This window comes from Manis pentadactyla, chromosome 11 (assembly GCF_030020395.1).
Source record: "Manis pentadactyla isolate mManPen7 chromosome 11, mManPen7.hap1, whole genome shotgun sequence".
Lineage (NCBI taxonomy): Eukaryota > Metazoa > Chordata > Mammalia > Pholidota > Manidae > Manis > Manis pentadactyla.
This window is the reverse complement of record NC_080029.1, coordinates 15,251,328-15,274,391: the sequence shown is the minus strand read 5'-3', so window position 1 is coordinate 15,274,391 and position 23,064 is coordinate 15,251,328. Positions and strand designations below refer to the sequence as shown.

The following is a 23,064-nucleotide window of genomic DNA, read 5'->3' as shown; positions in this document are numbered from 1 at the left end:
CAGAGTGAGAGAAGGACCGGTCCAAATGAGTGTGATCAAATGTGGTGTGTGTGTTTGGTGTTATTGTTGATTGTTTTATTGTGTATTGGTTTATATTTCCTTTTGCGCTTTTCTCTTTAAGTTTCTCTTACTCTGAGGCTCTCCTGTTCATGTTCTCTCCGTTCCTCCTTTCTGCCACTAAATCATTCCCCTGTGGGCACGGGTCGGGCAATTAAGAGCCATTAGGGCGCCCGCCGCTGGAAGACTCCCGTGACAGGATAAGGGGGTCACAGCCGCGAATCCCAGATAAATTCGCATCCCCCGCAGAAGAAAAACTGTGCAACGACAGGCACCCGTCCACAAGCACATATACCAGTCATCATCTTGTTTAAAGTGGCACTTCTACTTTTTGCCTTTTGTCTTCCTTGCATTATTCACCATGGGCCAGACTCAGGCTACTCCTAAAGGTCTGATCCTTTCACACTTTCCGAAGGTCAAGGAACAGGCCCTAAACATGAGTCTTAGTATCAAGAAAAGTAAGCTTGAGACCCTTTGTTCAGCCGAGTGGCCCTCCTTTGGAGTAGGCTGGCCGACCCAGGGGTCTCTTTCCCTGGACCTTATTGGCAAGGTCAAAGCCGTCATCTCCCGGCCAGACCCTGAGGGTCACCCTGACCAGCTTCCCTATATTCTTGTCTGGGAAAATTTGGCCAAGAATCCCCCTTCCTGGCTGAGGCCTTTTTTGGTGGGGAAATTTCACACTGACCCACTAAAAACCTCCATCCTAGTTGCCCCTGTCATAGAGGAAGATCTAAAACCCCCTGATCATAGGGCCAGAAACCCTGTGCGCCCGAGTGCACCGCCTGTTCTCCCTGACAGTTCCCCCCTCTACCCCCCTCTGCCGATTGAGCGGCCACCCCCGTACGCAGGAGAAGGGGGGTGAAGCTGCTGGAGGGGTAGAGAACGAGGTTGGGGAGCCCAGCAGGGATCTGGCGGCCACAGCTTCCCCAGACTCTTCAGCAGGAGAAGGCAGGAGGCCGGAAAGAGCTTCCTCACGCTCTCCCGCCCTGGCTCCACACTGGTGCTAGGTAGAGTGGGAGGAATGCAGTTGAGGTCTCGAGGGGCGAGGGAGCAAGAAGGGGAGGCCCCCTCCTCCAAATCAGAAGAAGCAGTACCGGTTCTGCCCGTGCATGCCATCGGTGCAGGCGGTCCGGGCGGAGCTCAGCAATATCAGTATTGGCCCTTTTCATCTAGTGACCTTTATAATTGGAGGACTCAAAACCCTCCCTTCTCGGAAGACCCCAAGTGTCTTATAGGTCTGGTAGAGTCCATTATGTTCACCCATTGTCCCACATGGGATGACTGCCAGCAGTTGCTCCGCACCCTCTTCACAACGGAAGAGCGAGAGCGCATCCTCAATGAGGCCAGGAAAAATGTCCTCGGAGAAAATGGAAGACCTACTACCCTCCAGCCCATCATTGACGAGGCGTTTCCACTTACACGCCCAAACTGGGACTTCGGGACTGCAGAAGGTAGGGAGCGTCTCCGGGTCTACCGCCAGACTCTGATGATTGGTCTCCAGGCGGCCGCCAGACGGCCCACTAACCTAGCTAAGGTAAAAACTATTGTTCAGGGAGAAAAGGAAAGACCGGCCATGTATCTGGAGAGGCTGTTTGATGCTTACAGGCAATATACCCCCATAAACCCAGAGGCAGAGGAACACAGATCAGCTGTAGTCCTCTCATTCATCAACCAGGCAGCCCCCGATATCCAGAGGAAACTCCACAAGCGGGATGATTTAGGAGAGATCTCTATTAGAGAAATGCTGCAGCAAGCAGAGAAAGTATTCAATGCTAGAGAGACTCCGGAAGATAGGGAAGAAAGGCTGAAGAAAGAGAAATGGGAAGTGCAGGAGAGAAATAGGAAGGAAGACAGAGAATTTCAGAAGAGGGAGAACAAGAAGCAGAGAGAGGAGATGGCTAGGATATTCTTAGCTGGAGTAGAGGGGAGCCCTAGATCTCCTCGAAGAAAGGGACCCCGCCCATCCTGGCTAGGACGAGATCAGTGCGCCCTGTGTAAGGGACATGGGCACTGGAAAAGAGAGTGCCCCAAAAGGAAGGAACAAGGAGGAGGGAACCCCGTTAAGACCCTGCACCTAGGAGAGGAGAATTGATGGGGACGGGACTTGGCACCCCTCCCCGAGTCCTGGGTAACCATGTGTGTGGAGGGGACTCCTACTGGGTTCATGGTAGATACGGGGGCACAGTATTCAGTTCTCAACCAAGCCCATGGTCCCCTAAACCCAAGACGCACAAGTGTAGTCCAGGGAGTAACAGGGTCCAAGAAATGTGCCTGGACTACTAATAGAAAAGTGGACCTAGGAAGACATCAGGTCTCTCACTCATTCCTGGTTGTACCCGAAAGCCCCGCACCATTACTGGGCAGAGACTTATTGACCAAGGTCGGGGCGCGCGTTCATTTTGAATCTGAAGGGATAAAGATCATGGACAGAGAAGGGCAGTCCCTACAACCAGTGCATGTGCTAACCCTATCCCTAGCCAACGAGCATCGCCTGTTTCAGGCAGATCAAGAAAAGGGGGGCCAGGGAGAAATAGACTCTTGGTTGCAGAAGTTTCCTTCTGCATGGGCCGAAACCGGAGGAATTGGTCTCGCCAAACATCTGACTCCAGTTCTTGTTCAGCTCAAAGCCGCAGCCCTGCCCATCCGAGTCTGGCAGTATCCAATACCGGAAGAGGCTAGGAGAGGGATAGCACCCCATATCCACAGACTGTTAGAGGCTGGAGTCCTTAAATCTTGCCAATGTGCATGGAATACGCCCCTGCTTCCAGTAAGGAAGCCTGGCGGCAGAGAATACCGACCAGTTCAAGACTTGCGAAAGGTTAATGAAAGGATTGAGGACATCCACCCCACAGTGCCCAACCCTTACACCTTGCTCAGCCACCTGCCACCCTCACATGTGTGGTATACTACTCTGGACCTGAAAGATGCCTTCTTCAGTATTCCCCTTTCTGAAGTTAGTCAGCCTTTGTTTGCCTTTGAGTGGCAGGAACCAGGGGGAGGAAGAAACGGGCAGCTTACCTGGACTAGACTGCCACAGGGCTTCAAAAACTCTCCCACTTTATTCAATGAAGCCCTAAGCCAGGACCTGGAGCCCTTTTGCAGGAGCCACCCCCACGTGACATTGCTGCAGTATGTGGATGACTTGTTGCTGGCCACAGAAACCCGTGAGGAGTGCGAAGAAGCCACAGGGAACTTGTTGGCTGAACTAGGCAAACTGGAATATCGAGCCAGTGCCAAGAAAGCCCACATCTGTCAAAGGTCAGTGATCTACCTGGGGTACAAAATATCTAACGGAGCCAGGTGGCTAACGCCGGCCATGAAACGAACTATTCTGACTATCCCCGTCCCTTTCTCACCCCGGGGAGTGAGGGAATTTCTTGGCTCCATTGGGTTCTGCAGGCTCTGGATTCCAGGGTACGCAGAAATAGCCCGACCGCTATATGAGGCGACCAAAGAAGGGCAGGGCTGGCGATGGACTCAAGAACAACAAGAGGCTTTTGACAGACTAAAAGAAGCTCTCCTCCGGGCCCCCGCCTTATCTTTGCCAGACCCCGAAAAACCCTTCATCCTGTTTGTAGATGAAAAGAAAGGAGTGGCTAAAGGAGTCTTGGCTCAGCAGCTAGGCCCATGGAAAAGACCTGTGGCCTATTTGTCCAAGCAACTAGACCCCGTGGCCTCCGGATGGCCACCTTGTCTGCGTATCCTAGCAGCCGTTGCTCTACTGATAAAAGAGGCAGACAAGCTCACTTTTGGCCAGAACTTGGGAGTAACAGCCCCACATACTGTAGAGGGGATCCTCAGGCATCCTCCAGGAAAATGGATGACGAATACAAGACTCACCCACTACCAAGGGCTCCTACTAGATTCTCCACGAATTGCCTTCTCCGACCCTGTGACCTTAAATCCTGCCACCCTTCTGCCAGACCCAGACCTGTCGACCCCCATCCATGACTGTAGAGACATCCTCTCCAGAATTATCCAAATGCGAGCAGACTTGAAGGACACACCATTACCAAACTGTGAGCTAAATTGGTACACAGATGGGAGCAGCTTTGTGCAGGAGGGAGTCAGGAGAGCAGGGGCAGCGGTGGTGACCCACGAGGGAGAGGTAGTCTGGAGCGCAGCCCTGCCCCCTGGCACCTCAGCACAGAAGGCGGAACTTATTGCTCTTGCTGAGGCCCTGGAGAGAGCAGAAGGCAAGCGGGCCAACATCTACACAGATAGCAGATATGCCTTTGGCACTGTCCATGTCCACGGTGCCATTTACCGGGAAAGAGAGTTCCGCTCCGCAGAAGGAAAGGAGCTGAGGAATCTACAAGAAGTCCAAAGATTACTGGCTGCTATCGAAAAACCAAAGGCAGTAGCAGTTATACGTGTACCGGGCCACCAATCAAAGAAGACGCCTGAGGCCATCGGCAACAAACATGATGATGTGGAAGCTAGGAGGGCGGCCCTCTCGGACTCCCTTGTACTTGCAGCCCTCGAGGTACCCATACCTGAACTGCCCGTCTTGCCACCCAAACCTGAGTATTCCCCTCAGGATCTTGAGTGGATTAGGAAACAAGTCTCGGGTAAAGTGTTGGAGGAGAGAAATTGGAGTAGGGACCAAGAAGGTAGATTGATCCTGCCAGAAGCATTAGGACAGTACATGCTTGCTAATCTGCATAAGTCCACCCATCTAGGCTGGAAAAAACTGCTCAGCCTTTTCCACTCTGCGCAGTTGGTGTTTCCCCACCAGAATGAGGCAGCTCGTCAGGTCACGAGAGAATGCAGCAGCTGTGCAATGCTAAGACCAGCCCCAAGAGGGCTCCACCCGACAGGTACTCGGGAAAGGGGGAGGGCTCCCGGGAGGAGCTGGGAAATAGACTTCACCGAAGTAAAACCAGGGAAGTATGGGTACAAGTATTTGCTAGTTATGGTAGACACCTTCTCAGGGTGGGTGGAGGCTTTTCCAACCAAGCATGAGACAAGCCAGGTAGTAGCAAAAAGATTAATTGAAGAAATTATCCCCCGATATGGGGTCCCTGAAGCCATAGGTTCAGATAACGGCCCAGCTTTCGTTAGCAAGATCCTGCAGGGACTGGCCCAGACTTTGGGGGTAGATTGGAAGTTACATTGTGCTTATAACCCGCAAAGCTCTGGGCAGGTAGAGAGAATGAATCGGACCTTGAAGGAGACCCTTTCTAAATTAGTATTAGAGACTGGCGGGGACTGGGTGACCCTCCTTCCCTTAGCCATCTTCCGTGCTCAAAACTCCCCCTATGTACATGGTTTAACTCCATTTGAGATAATGTATGGGGCTCCTCCACCCATAACTCGGCGAGTACAGCTTTCCGGGGCAGGGGACCCGGCCCCTGACTACCTGAATATGTTGCAAGCTCTCGCTAAAATGCAACAGGAAATCTGGCCCCTGATTAGAGCATATTATGAGGGCGGGAAGATTCCGAGCCCGGAACATGGCATAGTCCCAGGGGACATGGTGTGGGACAAGAGACACCGAGTGAGGACACTCGAGCCCAGGTGGAAGGGACCTTACGTTGTATTGTTTACCACCCCCACTGCCCTCAAGGTAGATGGTATCGCTCCCTGGGTGCATCACACCCACGTTTGGAAGGTCCTGCCTCATAGGGATCCAGGAGCCCGCGAGGAGGAGTGGGAGGTGCAGCAGCATCCTGCGAATCCTCTAAAACGACACCTAAGCCGAAGATGAAGGGGATCCTGCTGATAAGCACCTTAATATGGACTTTCGAGGGAACCACATCTGTGAAGCTGATTCCAGAACCCGCAGGAAGACCAGGTTTGGGTCCGTCCGGGTTAGATAACCCCTTGTGGGAGATGATGCAGGCAGTAGCAGAAACTCTGAACCACACCACTCCCTCCTTCACTGATCCCTGTTGGTTATGCTACCCAGGTTCACCCCCCTTCTATGAGGCAGTGGGGATAAATGGCTCCTACACCATCAATGACTCCTATCCCACTCCTTGGGACAGGGGACCGAGGGGACTTAGGATCGCTCAGGTCTCAATCGCTGGTACATGTGTGGGCACAGTCCCTACGGCCCAGAGTCAGTTATGCTCCTCCTATAATAACACCACGTGGGAGCCGGGAAAGTGGGTTATACCCTCCTCGGGTTGGTGGCTCTGTTCAAAGGCAGGCCTCACCCCAGCCCTATCCACCCTTGTGTTCAATGCTAGCAGTGAGTTTTGTGTGCTCGTGGCCATTCTACCTCGCCGAATATATCGTTCTCATGAATCCCTCCTTTCTTTTTGGGAAGAAGTGCCGAGCCCCCACCAGAGAAAGAGGGAGCCTATTACTGCCCTGACAATTGGGGCCCTCTTCTCCCTGGGGATAGCAGGGGCAGGCACTGGGGTCGCAGCCCTTGTAACTCGGGAACAGGGGCTTACAGCCCTGAGGCTGGCAATTGATAGGGACCTAGAACAACTCCGACAGACAATGTCAGACCTGGAGCAATCCCTCACTTCCTTGTCGGAGGTGGTTCTACAGAACCGAAGAGGCCTGGACCTCCTGTTCTTAAGAGAAGGTGGGCTGTGCGCAGCCTTAAAGGAAGAATGTTGTTTCTATGTAGACAAAACAGGTGCAGTAAGAGACTCCCTGGCTAAACTGAAGAAAGATCTAGAGAAGAGACGTAGAGAACATGAAAGTAGCGAAGGATGGTTTGAGTCTTGGTTCAAATACAAACCTTGGTTCGCTACCCTCCTCTCGGCCATTGCAGGGCCACTGGTCATCCTGCTGTTGCTGCTTATGATTGGCCCATGCATAGTTAACAGGCTTGTTAGGTTTGTGCGGGAAAGGATTGACACTGTCCAACTTTTAGTCCTTCGTCAAAGGTATCAGGCTCTGGATGCCGCTGTGGAAGATTCCTCAGTTTAGTCAAGAAAAGGGGGGGATGTAAAGGAATGCAGGAAACACCCTAGAGCGAGAGCCACCCAGTTTCCATACCCTAAGGGGGATGAAACTCGTGGGGACGAAACTCGTGACAAGACGTTAAGGGATGCTTGTGCGAAGGTCAGACAAGCGGCAGGTCCCCGTTTCAACTTTATTGGTTAAAGCATGGGGTGTGTTTTAACTTCATTGGTTGTGGTAATGTATGGGCGTTGGTGTAATGGCTGTGGAAATCCTATATAATCTATACCTAAAGTTGCTTGGGGGTCGACAGCTCGGACTCGACCTGCGTGTCAGGGGAGGTGCTATTGGCCCCAGCTAGCTGGCTGAATAAAGACTTTGCTTGGATTTACATCTCCGTGCCTGTGTGGCTTGTTCTCTGGAGAAGCCCCGGAGTCCCGAACCCTAACAATAATCAGAGAATACCTTGGAGTCACTTTTAAAACTGTTATCAGTCCTTAACACAGCTTCAGTAAGATTTGTAGGTTAATATTGCCTCGGCTTGGCTGGCTGCCTGCCTTGCTCACAGGCACGCAGCTTAAAACTTTCCTAAAGCCCCCTCTAGCGACAAACAGCAAATTCATCCCTTACTTTATAACATGCTAAGTAAGACCGCCAAGCTCTGAAGTTCGATTTCCTTATTCAGTTATGAGAAGAATCAATAGCTACAGTATTTTGAGTGGAGAATGACTACGAGACAGTCAGTAGCTTGAATTACCAAGTGTTCTTCAGTCAATGAAACCTAAGGGACTTTGTTTTGAGACTGAGGTCAACACAAAGACCACACACACCATTCAATTCTATTTCTTTTATTTTGCTCTGCTCTGTATTACTTAAAAAAAAAATTCCTAAATGTCTTTCATTTTTGTCCTTTAGGGACCTTAAGGAATAAAATATGTTCATAACAACCCAATGAATGGAAAAATATTATCTAGGCCTTTAGCTCTTGTTGCTTTTACTGCATTTATTGGATAATTTTCACTGATGGTTCAAGCATGTCCAAACAGACAAACATGAATTCCAGGAATCCTCTGAATTATAAAACTACAGATTATATTTAAAGGTATAGATTAAATGTATATATAATAATATATTTTAAAATAATATATAATATAATGAAATATATACACTATATGTTATATGTACTAGACCATTATAGTATGTGTAATATAATATACAACTTATTTTATTTATATCTTCATTTACAAAGGTATTAAAACTCCCTCAATAAGACATAGGTCCAATTGAGCCACTAAAATAATAGTACATTTTAAAAAGCCACCTGTCTAAAGAGGGAGTTAAGAGATAGGTAGAAACATATGCTATGAATAAATTATTGCAACTGAGCACAAATCTTAGTTTTGAGCTTCCTGTCAGTTAAGACAAAAAGAGAAACCCAATAATAAAGTAAGCATGCCATTCATTAGGGAAGAAAAAGATTTTCCTTCTAAAATATACACAAATCTCTAGATATCAATAACAAAAATATTACCAATGGAATCATTTTTTAACAATGCAAAATTCATATTTGGATATTCAACAAAAAGTCTTCAGGAATGCCTGCTCTCCAAGGCTCTTGCACCTGGGGTTGATTCTCCCAATGGAAAGGTGTTCCTAGGAGCTAACTCTACAATAAGCCCACACTACCTGCCTACATCTGCCTGTGACCATGGACTGTCTCCTGGGAATACCAACTAGAAAGGTTCTTCTTTCCTTTGGCTACACACACACACAGTGAAAGCCAAGGACAAATTAAACTGCATTTATGGTAATACATTCACTGCTAAAATTGGAGAGAAAAACAACCCTATTGTGCATTCCTGAAAGAACTGGTACTAAATAGTTAAAAGAAAAATAATGAAATGAGGATGGCTTCACCTGAAGTTGGATATGAAGCAATATTGTCTCCAGACCCCTCTCCCATTTGCTGTCCTCTCCCAGTATTGGAGACCCTTCCTGATTTCAAAGCAATATCTACTTTTCATCCTAAAGTTTACTTGCATTAGAGGAGCTGGCACCACCTGTGTGTGCACCAAGCCACTGTGTGTTCTCTCTCCCAGGGGTGTTTACCCTTTCAGTTTAGCTCTAATTCAATTTAACAAATGCTTACTGAAGGCCTGTTATATGCAAGGTATTTTCCAGATGCAGGCAGTGGAACAAAAGGCTTCATGTTCTTAGGAATTTTAAGCATTAGTGAGTAGGAAAGCAAGAGAGCTCTTGTTCTCTGGGTAGTATTTGTCTCTCTACCTCTGTATCCTCCTAAATGATCTTTGGTTTGGGAGTACAGAGTGATCATACATACTTCCACATTCCTCAGAGTTTGAATCTAATTCTCTCCTACTCCAGAACCTTAGGGAAACAGGAGTCTAGGTGTTCCCATAACCAGATTTCTGGTTTATTATGCTTTGCTTGCTATAGCCTTTCCTGACTTACTCCCTTATGTCTGAATTTGCTGATACTCCAGTTCTTCAGAAACAGGAGTCTTTGAAGAAAGAAAACTATTATTTGTTGAGTACCTTGTTGTACTTGCAAGGACTGTACATTACACCTTCAGCTACAAAGTTAATAGCATCTTTCACATTTTACAAAAGAGGAAACTGAAGCTCATAGAGGTTTATAAACTAATTCAAGATCAAGGGGGCAAGCAGCAGACAACTCAGTTAAGTTCACATATTTGGCTCCAAAGTCAGTACTCTTTCTATTACAGCAGTGATTCCAACTGTGGGTCTGATTTTCCTCCCAGATGACATGTGGCAAAGGCTGGGGACATTTTAGATTGTCACAACGGGAGATGGGATGAACGGGTAGCTACTGGCATGTAGTGAGTGGGTAGAGGACAGGGATGTTGCTAAATATCATACTGTGCAAGCACAGATCCCATAACAAAGAATTTTACATCCAGCCCAAAATGTCAGTAGTGCCACTGATAAGCAATGTATTACAGAATGCTCCCTGCCCTATTATGATCTTGTTTCCAGGGATTCAAAGGTTAACTACTTCAAAATTAAACAAATTGCAGATAGCCACGCATCAGCCAAGGCCTTGTTCTTGTGGCAACTCTCCTCTGTCATAAAGGAAAACAGACTGGAAACTTATATATAAAAAGGCGGCAGTGGGGGGAGCAGAGGGTAACTCAGTAAGCTGAAGGGAAGTGCAACCTCATAATTGAGGTCACGAATCAAGAAGTACGTAAATGTTTTTTCATCGCCACGATTTTCAATAACCCAGATGTTCCCTGCTTTGAAACTTAATTACCTGGGACTGGTTAAATGTTACTGACTTCAACCAGCTTTTGAATTTGATTTTTGCCGGGACCCAGGGGACGTGGATGCCAGATGAAACCACATTCTCTCTCCGCTCTTCCCGCAGGGACAAGGCCTGCCCGGTGCTAGGTGGCTTGACCCTGACAGGCGGCCGCGCTGGGGACTGCCGGCAGGCTCCCTCAGCCCCAGGCTGACGCTGCGGCACTTGCCCCGCCCCGTCCCTCCATTCTCGACCACCCTCCTTCTCGCCCCGGTTACCCCCGGGGGCGGGGCCGCGAGAGCCCACGTCCCTGCGGCGTGACGTCACAATCCCGACGCCGCGCTGCCGGCCCTTAGCAACCGGCCTGGCGACGGGCTCCGTTGAGCTGCTTCTCTTGCCAGTCTTCAGCTGCTGCGGCTAGCCCGGCCCCGGAAAGGACCGAAGGGAACCCAGGGTGTCCCCACGGCGGCTGCAAGAGGATCTAAGCATGGATGGCAGCCGAAGAGGTAAAGGGCCGCGTTCGCGGGCGATCGCTGCCTGGCGCCTAGCGGCGGCCGGCGCCCTAAACCTCCGATCCTGGATCCAGGTCGCGGGTGCGCGGGTGGAGGCCGCCCCTGGGCGCTCCGGGTGCCCCGATGAGTTGCCCAGTGTGACCTAACTGTGGCTGCGAGCTCTCCAGAGCCCTCACACAGGAAGAGGCTCTGCTTGTCCGTTGGGCAGGTCCGCTTCTTGCTCAGAATTCGTCGCCCTGACTGCAGGAAGCCCGGTCCCATGAACTCGGGGTCGTGTATTCTTCCAGTAGAAGGCTGTTTCGTCTACATTGAAACTCTGTTATTTAGTGTAGCCGCCTTCATTAATTACCTTGGCCAGATCTTCCGGATAACTTGTGGCAGCTTCTTCATCAGCACGTAACTGCTTCATGTGCTTTGACGTGATGGAGATGGCTTCTTTCCTCAAAACTCATGATCAAACCTCTGCTAGCTTCCAGCTTTTTTTTCTGCAGCTTCCTTACCTCTCTCAGCCTTCATAGAATTGAAGAGATTTAGGGGCCTTGCCCTGGATTAGGCTTTGGTTTAAGGAAATGTTGCTGGTTTAATCTTCTATACAGACCAAATTTTCTCCCTATCAGTAATAAGGCTATTAGTCCCTCTCCTCCAACACCAGATGCAATGGTGTATTTTTTTCCTACATATATGTATAACAATAACAATATTATACATAGCAGTAATAGTAGTATAATTTAATTCGCTTTCCTGGACCCAGTTCCAATATGTGTTAAGTATATGGGACACACACACACACACACACACCCCACCCCAACACACACACACACACACACCCCACCCCAACACACACACACACACACACCCCACCCCAACACACACACACACACACACACACACACACACAAGCAATTCTCAAACACCAGCAGGGTATTGGAGAGCTCGACTCAGTTCTGATGCTAGCTGCCCTGACAAAGCATTAGATTCCCTAGATTAAGGGCTCCATCCTACAAGACTGCCCTCCACCCTCCACTCCAGATGACAGTCGCAAGCCCCAGGCAGTTTGCCTGTGCTTCTGACCTACCAGCTACAGATTGGAGGTTCCCACGCCCTCTGCCTTAGTTTCCATGAATTTACTAGAGCCCCTCACAGAACTCAGGAAAACACTCAAGTTTACCAGTTTAATAAAGGATGCAAATTAACAGCCAGATGAAGAGATACACAGGGCAAAGTCCCAAATAAAGGAGTTGCTATCCTCCTGGAGCTTGAAGCCTGTCTCAGTGGCACGTGGAGGCTTTCTTGTTCCCCAAGCATAGACGCTCTCTCCTAGTGAGAAGCAGGATCCAACCCAGCAGAGCAGAGCAGAGCAAGCAGGGTTTTTTTTAACTCTTGTCAGGGCTTTTTTGAGGGCTTCATTACATAGTCAATCATGACTAAATTATTTACCATTGACTGATTAACCTCCAGCCCCTGCCTCAGGGTGAGGGTCCAAAAGTCTCTCATTAACATGACAAAACACCTGTGTCACCTTTAAGACTCTAGTGTTTTCAGGAACTGCAGATGAAGACCAAATTTACCTGGGAAATACATAGTCGGTCATATGAATGACCGACTATGTATTTTTTATAACTCATTATATCACAAAGGCTGTTTCACTTTTCTTATCATTCATGTATTCACTGGAGTACCACTTTTAATTTTCTTCAAGAACTTTTCCTTTGCCTTCACAACTTGGCTGTTTGGCACCTAGCTTTCGGCCTGTCTTGGCTTTTGGCATGCCTTCGTCCCTAAGCTTAATAATTGCTAGCTTTTGATTTAACTTAAGAGACGTGCAACTCTTCCTTACACTTGAACACTTAGAGGCCATTGTAGGGTTATTAACTGGCCTAACTTTAATATTACATCTTAAGGAATAAAGAGGCCTGAGGGGAGGGAGCAAGACAGGGAAACAACCAGTCGGTTGAGCAGCCCGAACACACACAACACTTATTAAATTCATAATCTTAATATGGGCACAGTTTGTGGTGCCCCCCCCCTCAAAATTACAATAGTAACATCAAAGATTTGATCACAGATCACCATAACAAATAGAATAATGAAAAAGTGTGAAATATTGTAAGAACTACCAAAATGTGACACAGAGACACAAAGTAAGCAAAGGCTGTTGGAAAAACGGTGCCAGTAGACTTGATCAACCTAGGTTAGCCACAACATTCAGTTTGTAAGAAATGCAATTATCTGCAAATATAATAAAATGAGGTATGCCTGTAACAGACTTAGGAAATTCTTGGTATTTGTTTATTGAATTATTTTTTAAATTAGGTTCATGTCAAAATGTAAAAAAGTTTATAGTTTTATAACTGAACAAATTTAATTAGCTTCATTTTTAGGACATTATATAATTTATAGTGTCAAACATTGTTACTGATTTTGAATTTGTAAGATAAATGTAATGTTTATGAAATATCTGGGATAGTCAGTTCTCATATACCATAATTATTATTAAGAGGAAATCATAATTTTAGCCTAGCTAAAATGCTTAATTGAAAATAATACACTTTCTCAATTTCTTAGATTTCATTAAGAGGTTACCTTTGATGATTACAGAGCACAAAATATTAAGAAAATTAATACTTTATTAAAGTAAATCTATTTAAAAATTTTTAAGTAAAAAAATTATTTATTTTCTTTTTTGTCATTTATTCTCTGACTTAATACTAAGCTTTCTAGAGATACCTGTTTTTCATTTTTCTGTGAACTATGGTGAAACATACCTACATTAGAAAAGAATTTGGAGGGGATAAAGTATATACAGTTAAGATATCTTCTTAGCTTAATATCATATAATAGCTTGGAGCGTGGTTAAAGTAGTGAGCAATTTATATTAACCAAGATAGTGTGATGGTTAAGACTTAGGAGCTAGTCTTCCTGGGGTCAGATCCAAAATCTGTCTCATAGTAGTTGTGTGATCTTGGGCAAATTACATTCTTTACCTCTGTGCTTCATCTCTAAAGTGAGAAGGATGATCGTACCCGTCTCATAGGATTGTGTTAGGGATTAAATGAACATAGAGCTGCAAATCATTTAGAGATGCTATTCATTCAGCTGCAAAAAAAAAAAATCATTATTAGAACAGTGCCTGGCATAGTTAGTATTCAGTAAGTTAGCATTTGACTACAAGTGGAAAAAAACCAACTCAAACTGGCTCAAGCTAAAATGGAAATTTTTTAGTTTCTGTACAGAAAAGTCTAGGAAGGATGGAGCTTCAAGCATGTAAGCATGTTTAGATCTAGGTACTCAAACAGTATTGCCAGGAATCTGGCTTGGTTCCACTTTCCTTTTTGTAGGCTTCATTCTCAGGCAGCTTCCCCTTTTATGGTGGAAAACAGCCACCGGCTGTACCAGACTTACCTATGCCCAACACTGAGTTTAGCAAGCCCATTGCAACAAGTATCTCTTCCTTAAGATTTCCAGTAAAAGTCCCAGAATTATGTCTCATTGGCTGGACTTGGGTCACGTAGTTATTCCTCATTCAGTCAACATAGCTGGCTAGATTTGGGTTCTCTGCCTGCCTCTGTGTAGGGGGATAAGCTCTAATTGAACCACCTGGCTAAGAGTAAGAGAGAAATTGTTCCCCAAAGGCAAATTGAGGTTCTGTTTCCAGATAAAGGGGCATTGCATTCTGGGCAAGCAAGTCAAACACTTCTTCTTTTGGACAAATTAGGTTTACTTGAGAGTTTGTTGGTTGGTTTGCTTTGTTTATGTTTGTGTGTTCCACATCAATTCCTTTTTGGTTCCCAGACCCGATTCCAGTGTGTGTACGGGGAGCAGGTTGGGGGTGGGAGGTCTTCCCACGGAGGACACCAAGAGGTTCTCAAACACCAGCAGGGTGTCTGAGAACTCAATTCTGATGCTGTCTGCCCAGGGCCAGAACCAAATTCCACAGGTGAAAGGCTGCATCCCACAAGAGTGCCCTCCACCCTCCACTGTAGACTCCAGTTGCAAGCCCCAGGCTGCTACCTGTGCTTCTGACCAACCAGATACAGATTGGAGGTTCCAGTGATCTCACCCTTAGGTTGTATAAATTTGCTAGAGTAGCTCACAGAACTCAGGAAAACACTTAAATTTACCAAAAAAGATACAAGTTAATAACCAGACCAAGATATCAGGCAGCTGCATCTGGGTAGGTCTCTCCCTGCACAGTAGGTGAAACCTCAACCTGGGCTGGGGAGGGTTCTTGAATGAATGAGAAAAAACTCTCAGTAGGTAAGGAAGGGAGTAGCAGGGAATGGCAGCTGCCTTTCAGGCAGCAGAGAGTAAGGAAGATCATTAAGAGGAAAGGGAAGCTCATTGAACACCTGCTTCTTCGCATAGGGCAAGTCCCTTGCCAACTCTTAAAGCCAGGAGAGAAAGAGCATGACGACCAGCTGCAGTCCTGTCTGGGTCACCCAGGCGAAAGGAATTGCAAAAGCCCAAATCAGAGATCTCAGTAGCCTTCCCTACTTATCTGGATTAGGGCAGAGAGAGTGAAGACTTGTGCTTAAGTATAGAAAATAGAATGAAATAGCAAAGTAACAAAACACAGTAATTTGAGCAGAAAGGTCTTTAAGGCAAAAAGTACATGCTCAAAGAAAGGCGATTGTGGGCAACTTCAGAGATAAGGTACTTATAAGGGTTTAGGATTCTGTCCTTTAAAGCTTTCAAGAATGGGGCAAAAGGACAGGGGAGGAGGGGACAATGTAGGCTTGACTTGTGGTCTCATGATGTCTCTCTCCAGTGAGAGATATTATGTCACCATCCACTAGTCCTCTAGATATTCTGTAAGATAAACTTAACACAAGCAATGTATTGATCCTGTTCTCCAAGATAGTGGTTACCTTCAAGCACTGGGAACATATCAGGACTACTTGCCCTGCCTTAAGATAGATTGTTGGCTGATTACCAAAGAATATGTTAGGAATCTTACCTCCTAACTCTGTTTTGTTTTGTTAACGGAATCTTAGCCTTAAGATGGAGTTCCTCCTGTTCTTACTATATTGTGTATATCTTGGCATTTTTCATCATAGGCAGGAAAAGTCAATCATGATGCTTGTTGCATGTCCCTGCCCTACCTCAGATACATAGAGCAAGGTTCTAAAAAAGGAGCTTCTAACCTCGTGGAGCCTGTGGCCTGGCTTGGTGGCACATGGAAGCTTTCTGGCACAGAAACACTCGCAGAGAAGCAGGTGCAAAAAAAAAAAAATGAGAGAGAAATGCTCTTCTCATGGGTTTTTATGAGGGCTTCATTGCATAATCACGTTTGACTAAATCATTGACCACAGGCTGATTCAACCTGCAGCCACCACCCTTTTGTGGGGGTCTAAAAGTCTCTCTTTAACATAACAAGACACCCATTCATCTTTAAGGCTCTGAAGTGTTTTCAGGAGCTGTGGACAAAGACCAAATATACCTGAGAAATATAGTTGTGGTCATCTGAATGACCAAACGTATATTTCTTGTAACTCATTATATTGCAGTTCAGGTCTCAGATCCCCTTCTTTCCTTGTAGAAACTATGCTAAATTCATGACTTTTGTTATCAACTCAGATGGTATCACCTTGAGTTCTCTTTTCCTAAGTAAGTTAATTTTTTTCCTTCCTGCTCTGTGGCCTGTAATGTAGAAATAGATTCTTAGATATTCTTATCTCAAGTTGTTTTTCAATTTTAGTTCTACTATCTTGATACCTCTTTTTCTATTTTCAGTCATGCATATTTCTTCCAGTTTTATCTGTGCTCTCCCCACACCTTTAGAGCTTATAGCAGCCAACCTGACAGCAGATTGGCCATTTCACTCTCTTAAGACATGTCTTGGGGATATACTATTCATATTTTACATGCAAAATTCCATTAAACTCTGTGACTCAGCCTTCCTATCTTGGAGGCTCAAAACACAATCACTTTTTGGGGACAGAAATTATTTTGTGATGAGGTATATATCTTATTTTCTGACAGCTCATCTGGTCTGAGAGATAAGACACTGACTTTAAGAGAGATAGTGAATTTTCCATTGCTAAAGGTGCTTTTAAATATAAGATATTCAGATAGGATCCAAGCAAGTGGGATGGACTAGTTGAACTTTAAGACATCTTTTAATCATAAAGTTCTGATTCTGACATTTTTATATGCTTATTTTATAGTAGCAGTATATTATATAATTTCTAGTTTATTAATCTACTTTGTGAGAGGATTATATTCTTAAAATTATTTTTAAGGGCATAATAGCCTCTGATTAACTGCAAAGTTAATACACGCATATTAACTCAAAATCTCAGTTCTGTTATATCTCAGAATTATTTAAAAATCTGATAGGTCAGTGGTGTAAAGAATAATGTCATTATATATCAACATAATTTATGTATTTATCATTTTATCTAATGAAACTGAAGTATCAGGGTACAACTGTTTTGAAAATAACTTATTTTCTTGAAAGAGTCTTTTATGTACGGCAGAATTGTTATCTGCTATATCATATTGCTGGTTAGAAATAGCAAATAAAATTTTAAATGATTCTGGTAGTTATAGCAAAGATGAGTTTATTATTTTTTAAATGTTTTTGTCTTTGTGAAAGTTGTGCTTCATTTATCTTAATTCATGTTTTTTTTTGTTAAAAGTCAGAGCAACTTCTGTTCTTCCCAAATATGGTCCACGTTGCCTATTTAAAGGACACTTGAGCACCAAAAGTAATGGTAAGTGAGGTATTTCAGTGGTTAAAAAAAAAAAATCATTAGAAGATTGACTACGTATCTCCTTCCTCTATTTGTATGTTATAGGACATGATGGAAAAACTTCATTTAATCAATATTTGAGCTTCATAGTTTTTTAAATATGTTATAATTAACTATTATAGAAATTCATGAGAAAATCTTGCGATTGGAGAATGTAAGAGTCCATTTCAAACTGGATGAAGACCTGGCCTCCTCTGCTCCCTGCTGCAGCTCCAGCCCAGCTCTTCGCTGGCAGACTGCCCTGGCTTAAGGCATGCCTTCCTTGTTAAAATGGCAATTAGGAGGCTCTTAAAGACAGGGCGCTGAAAAGGAAAAGCTGTGCAGAGAAAAAGAGCACTGAAAACATGCATTATGTATCAGGAGCAAAAACTTACAGGCCTCCTGATCCAACTGGATTTCTAAATCTTACGAAGGGAAATCTGTATTTTCTGCAGTGTTTCACATTTTAAAACTTAAATTGTTAATGTGAACTTTAAATACACTTTTATATTTATAGCTTAAAAATTTTGTTTTTAAACAAAATAATTCAGTCTTTTTTTCCTTATTTACATGAAAAATCTTTGATAGTGCCTCCGAAATATGAAAGATCGTATTTTCTGTTAATTCACTTTTAATAAAGTATATACATAGAGTCAGTATGATAGACTTTTTTTTTTTGAGAAATTTTAAGTAAAAAATTAAAAGTGGATTTAAAATATACATACATAAAAAAAGCAGGAGAAAGAACAATATGTAATTTGCTCACTTTTTTTAAAGAATGTGTTTGCAGAGTTCATATAGGCGCAGTGGTTCTAAGTATGAAGCTGCTGGTTCACGTCTGAACTGCATCCTATAAGCTGTGTGACCTTGAAGATCTTACTCACATCTTGGTGCTCCTGTTTCTATGAAAAGTTGATACTAATGACTAAATGAGTTTTACATGCAAAGAGTTTAGAGCGATGCATGCATGATATCTATTTCAGTAAGTGTTTGTTGCAGTAATAAGTAGTTGTGTCAAGCTTATTGTTATGGTATGTGCTTATATTATGCATAGAACTTTCCTGGAAGGATTCATCAAAATAGTAGCAAAGTATACTGGAAGGTAAGACTAGAAGTCAGGGCAGGAAATTCATTGGTTTTTCAATCTGTATATTCCATTTTAGCTGTGTATTACATCTCGAAAACTTCTTAATGTTTGTAAAGTTATGCCTACAATTATGTTTTATACACTTATACTTGTATATAAGTGCTTAATTGTTTCTAAGATTTCTTTTAAACAGTTTTGATGAGGTCAAGAAGTTTAATGTCATGGAATATCTACTTGATTTGTACTGGTCTTAGGCAAGGCCTACAACTTTAAGAAGAATGCAGTAAACTGATTTGCAGACCTATTTTCAGCTGTAAAATAAGAAGTTTTCCTCTCAGAATGGAATCTTTGCATAGAGTTTTGGAATTGGGGATTTGTTTGATTTCCCAAACTGCATGTATTCAACTACTAACAATGCTAACATTATTTTATAATCAGGCAGACGGCTGAACATTTTTAGTTATGAGATTAAGGGCTGTTGATAAGAAATAGTTTTGTAAGTGCAGTAATGGATTTTATTCTAGAATCTCTTCCTGAAACTCTCAGGCTTGTAAAATTATTCTCAGAAAGGTTTGAACCCAAAAAGTCAATGATTCATCAGTTATCAGTGCAAGATTAAGGCCAGGAGATACTCAACCTCACAGATAATATTAATGTCAGCATCTCATGGTTAAATTTCAGAACATTTTATCAAAATGAGCTTAATAATCAGTAACTTGTTCTTCTTCTGATGATTTTTATATTAGTTTTAAATATGTAATGATTAAATATGTTTTAATTTTTAGCTTTTTGCACTGACTCCTCCTCTCTCAGACTAAGTACTCTCCATCTGGTCAAGAATCACATGGCTGTTCACTATAATAAAATCCTTTCAGCCAAAGGTAAAAATGTGCAAATGTGAACTTTCTGTACCCAATTTAAATCTTCATTTTCACTTCTAATTAGAGTGAATCTGTAGCAAAAATGAACACATTATACAGTTGACCCTTGAACAATGCAGGAGTTAGTGGCACTGACCCCCATGCATTTGAAAATCCAAATATAACTTTTGACTCCCCCCATATTTAATTACTAATAACCTGTGGACCAGGAACCCTGGCAACATAAACAGTCAATTTACTGTTATTTTGTATGTTATATGCATAGTATACCATATTCTTACAAAAAAGCAAGCTAGAGAAAAGAAATTTTTTTTTCAAATTGTCTCAAATCTCATTTTCCAGTATATTTATTGAAAAACATCCCTGTATAAGTGGACCTGCACAGTTCAAACTGGTGTTCAAGGGTCAACTGTATCTGAATGGGTTTGTGTTCGGTGTAGTAAGTGAGATACTAACTACTAACTCTATATATACATAAAAATACAGAATGCCATTTTTATTAACTATACTTGAAGTGTCTATAATGCCTGTGTTATTTTATCCATGTTATCCCAAATATATTTTTGTGGTTAAATAATCTTAATGCAATAAAAGTTTATAATCTGCTTTTTTGTTTTCAAATCTAGTTTAAAAAGTACACAAAGAAGATGCTTACTATTTTATTATTTTTTGCCAGCTTTAATGAGATATAACTTACATAAAATAAAATGTACTAATTTTAAGTGTACAGTTAAATATTTTGAAAAATATATACTTTTGTGTAACCACCACCACAATCATGCTGTCACACAGGAATTCGCTAACTATAGCTCAAAAGCCAAATCCTCCTACCACCTATTTTTGTTCTGCTTGTGAACTAAGAATGATATTTATATTTTCAAGTGGTTGGAAAAAATCTAAAGAACAATATTTTGTAACATGTGAAAGTCATATGAAACTTGAATTTCACTGTCCATAAATAAATACAGTCACATTCATTCTTTTACATATATCTATGGTGGCTTTTGCACTAAGAAGCAAAGTTGACCAGTTGTGACAGAGGCCATTTCACTTTGCAAGGCCTGAAGAATTTACTAAGTGTATGTTCACAGCAGAAGTTCACTGACCCCTGATGTAGAATTTTCCATCACTCCAGAAGTTCTCCATAGTGCTTCACAATTAGTGTCTTTACCCCACTTCTTGGCAACTACTGATCTGCTTTGTGTCACTCTAGTTTTGCCTTTTCTAGTATTTCATATAAATGTAATCATGCAATATGTATTGTTCTGAGTCTGGCTTCTTTCAATTAGCTAATGCTTTGAGACTAATCCATGCTGTTTTGTGTATCAGTGTTTCTTCCTTGTTGTAGCTAAGTAGTATTCCATTTAATGAATATACCACCGTTGTTTTCAGCTCACCAGTTGGTGGACATTTGGCTTGTTTTGACTCACTTTTGGCCATTAGGAATAAAGCTGCTATAGTTACATACAGTCTTTGAACTTACGCTTCCATTTTACTTGGATAAATTTATTTACTAGGAGTGGCATTGTGGGGCAATATGGTAAATGTATGTTTAACTTTATGAGAACTGCCAACCTGTTTCCCAGAGTAGCTACCATTTTGCATTTCCATCACTTCCAAATCCCTACCAACACTTCCTTTTGGCAGTCCTTTTCCAGCCACTAGTGGGCATACAGTATCTCATCAGGGTTTTCGTTTGGGTTTCCCTAATGCCTAATGATGTTGAGGAACTTTTCTTGTGCTTATTTGCCATCTATATATCTGCTTTAGTGAAATATCTATTCAAGCCTTTTGCCCATTTTTTTAAGTGGGTTGTTTGTCTTTTCAGTATTAAGTTGTGAGAGTTCTTTATTTATTAAATACAGGTCCTATTGTATCGGATGCATGTTTTGCAAACACTCTCCCAATCTGTGACTTTCCTTTTCATTTTCTTTTTAAAATTTTTATTATGAAATAATTTTAGAAAAGTCACAAAAATAGTACAGAGTATCACAGAAATCCTTTATCCAGCTTTCCCTAAAGTTAAAATCTTACATAACCATAGTACAATTATTAAAACCAAAACCAAATATTGAATACAATACCATTAACTGCAGACCTTATTGAATTTCACCAGGTTTTCACTAATGTCTTTTTAAATTATTTTTATTTTCTCACTAAAGAGCTAACAGTTTTTAAATGTTCATATTCATATTTTATGAAGTTTATATTTTAAATAGTTGGAAAATCTAAAGAAAAATAATATTTTGTGACATGTGAAATTAAGTTCAACTTTTCAATTTTTAATAGTTTATGCTTTTCATATCCTGTGTAAGAAATCTGCCTAAACTTAGGTCACTAAGATTTTCTTACATTATTTTCTTCTAGAAATATAAGTTTTAGCTCCTACATTTAAGTTTGGGACCCATTTTGTGTTGGTTTTTATATATGGTATGATATAAGGATCAATTTTTTGCCTGTGGGATATCCATATATTCCCAGGACTATTTGTTGAAGAGATAGTCCTTTCCCTTTTGATTGCCTTGACTCTTTTTGAAAGACTGTTAACCATATGCAAGGGTCTGTTTCTGGACTTATTCTTTGGTTCTATTGATCTATAGTCTTTATTACAATAATGTATGTACTGCCGTAATTACTATAGTATTATAGTAAGTCTTGAAATCAGATGTAGGTCCTCCAATTCTGCTCTTTATTTTCAAGCTTGTTTCGGGACTCCAGTTACAAGTATGTTAAGTGCATGATACAGATAGTTAAGGGATGCTCCAACCTGTTATTTTCCGGTCTTTCTTTCCTGTTTTATTTTAAGTAGTTTTTATTGCTATGTTTTCATGTTCACTAATATTTCCTTCTGCAATATATAATGAGCTGTTAATCCCAACCAGAGTATTTTTTTATCAAGGATATTATATTTTTTCTCTCTAAAAGCACCAGAAAAATCAAACCAAGGATTTGCAGGTTCTGGAAATTTTTGTGATTTCCACATTTGATATTTGTTGTCATTTATAAATGTTAAGAATATTATTAAATAATTTATTTTTCTCTGTCAGCTGCAGTGGACTGCTCAGTTCCATTGAGCATGAGTACCAGCATCAAATGTAAGTGATTTTTGACATACTGCCTTTTAAAAAAAATTATGGTTGAACTACATATATCAGTAAATTTACCATCTTAGCTATTTTTAAGTCTACAGTTCAGTGGCATTACTTATATTCATATGGTCATGCAACCATCACTACTATCCATCTCCAGAACTCTTCTCAACTGTCAAGACTGAAAAACTCTGCACCCATTAACCAATAATTCCTCCACTCACCCTGGCAACCCCCATGCTACTTTCTGTCTCTGTGAATTTGACTTTGACTGTTCTAGGGACCTCATGTAAGTGGATTCCTCTAGTGTTTTTCCTTTTGTGACTAGCTTACTTCACTCAGTAGAATGTCCTCAGGGTTCATCCATGTTGTAGCCTGTGTCAGAATCTCTTTCCTTTTTAAGGCTGAGTAATATTCCATTGTATGTCTATAGCAGCTGCATCCATAAATCAGTGGATACTTGTGTTGTTTCCACCTTTTGGCTGATGTGAATAATCCTTCCATGTACCTGTATGTACTAATATCTCTGAAACCCTGCTTTCATTTTCTTAGGTATAT

At 42.5% G+C, this 23,064-nt stretch overlaps 1 protein-coding gene across 8 annotated transcripts in view; it reads left to right on the top strand.

The window, feature by feature from the left end:
* The first annotated feature begins 10,547 nt into the window (after positions 1–10,547).
* Positions 10,548–23,064, top strand: part of SPATA7 (spermatogenesis associated 7) — a 30,269-nt gene continuing 17,752 nt past the window's right edge. For 2 of the 8 annotated variants that reach the window (XM_036882470.2, XM_036882478.2), the window contains exons 1-4: positions 10,548–10,709; positions 17,357–17,431; positions 19,322–19,417; positions 22,465–22,512. In XM_036882470.2, coding sequence (XP_036738365.2) covers positions 10,691–10,709; positions 17,357–17,431; positions 19,322–19,417; positions 22,465–22,512 — 238 coding nt within the window. In that variant the 5' untranslated portion in view covers positions 10,548–10,690. The remainder of the gene's footprint in view (positions 10,710–17,356; positions 17,432–19,321; positions 19,418–22,464; positions 22,513–23,064) is intronic. The other 6 variants (XM_057488239.1, XM_036882472.2, XM_057488238.1 and 3 more) reach the window with 6 other exon arrangements.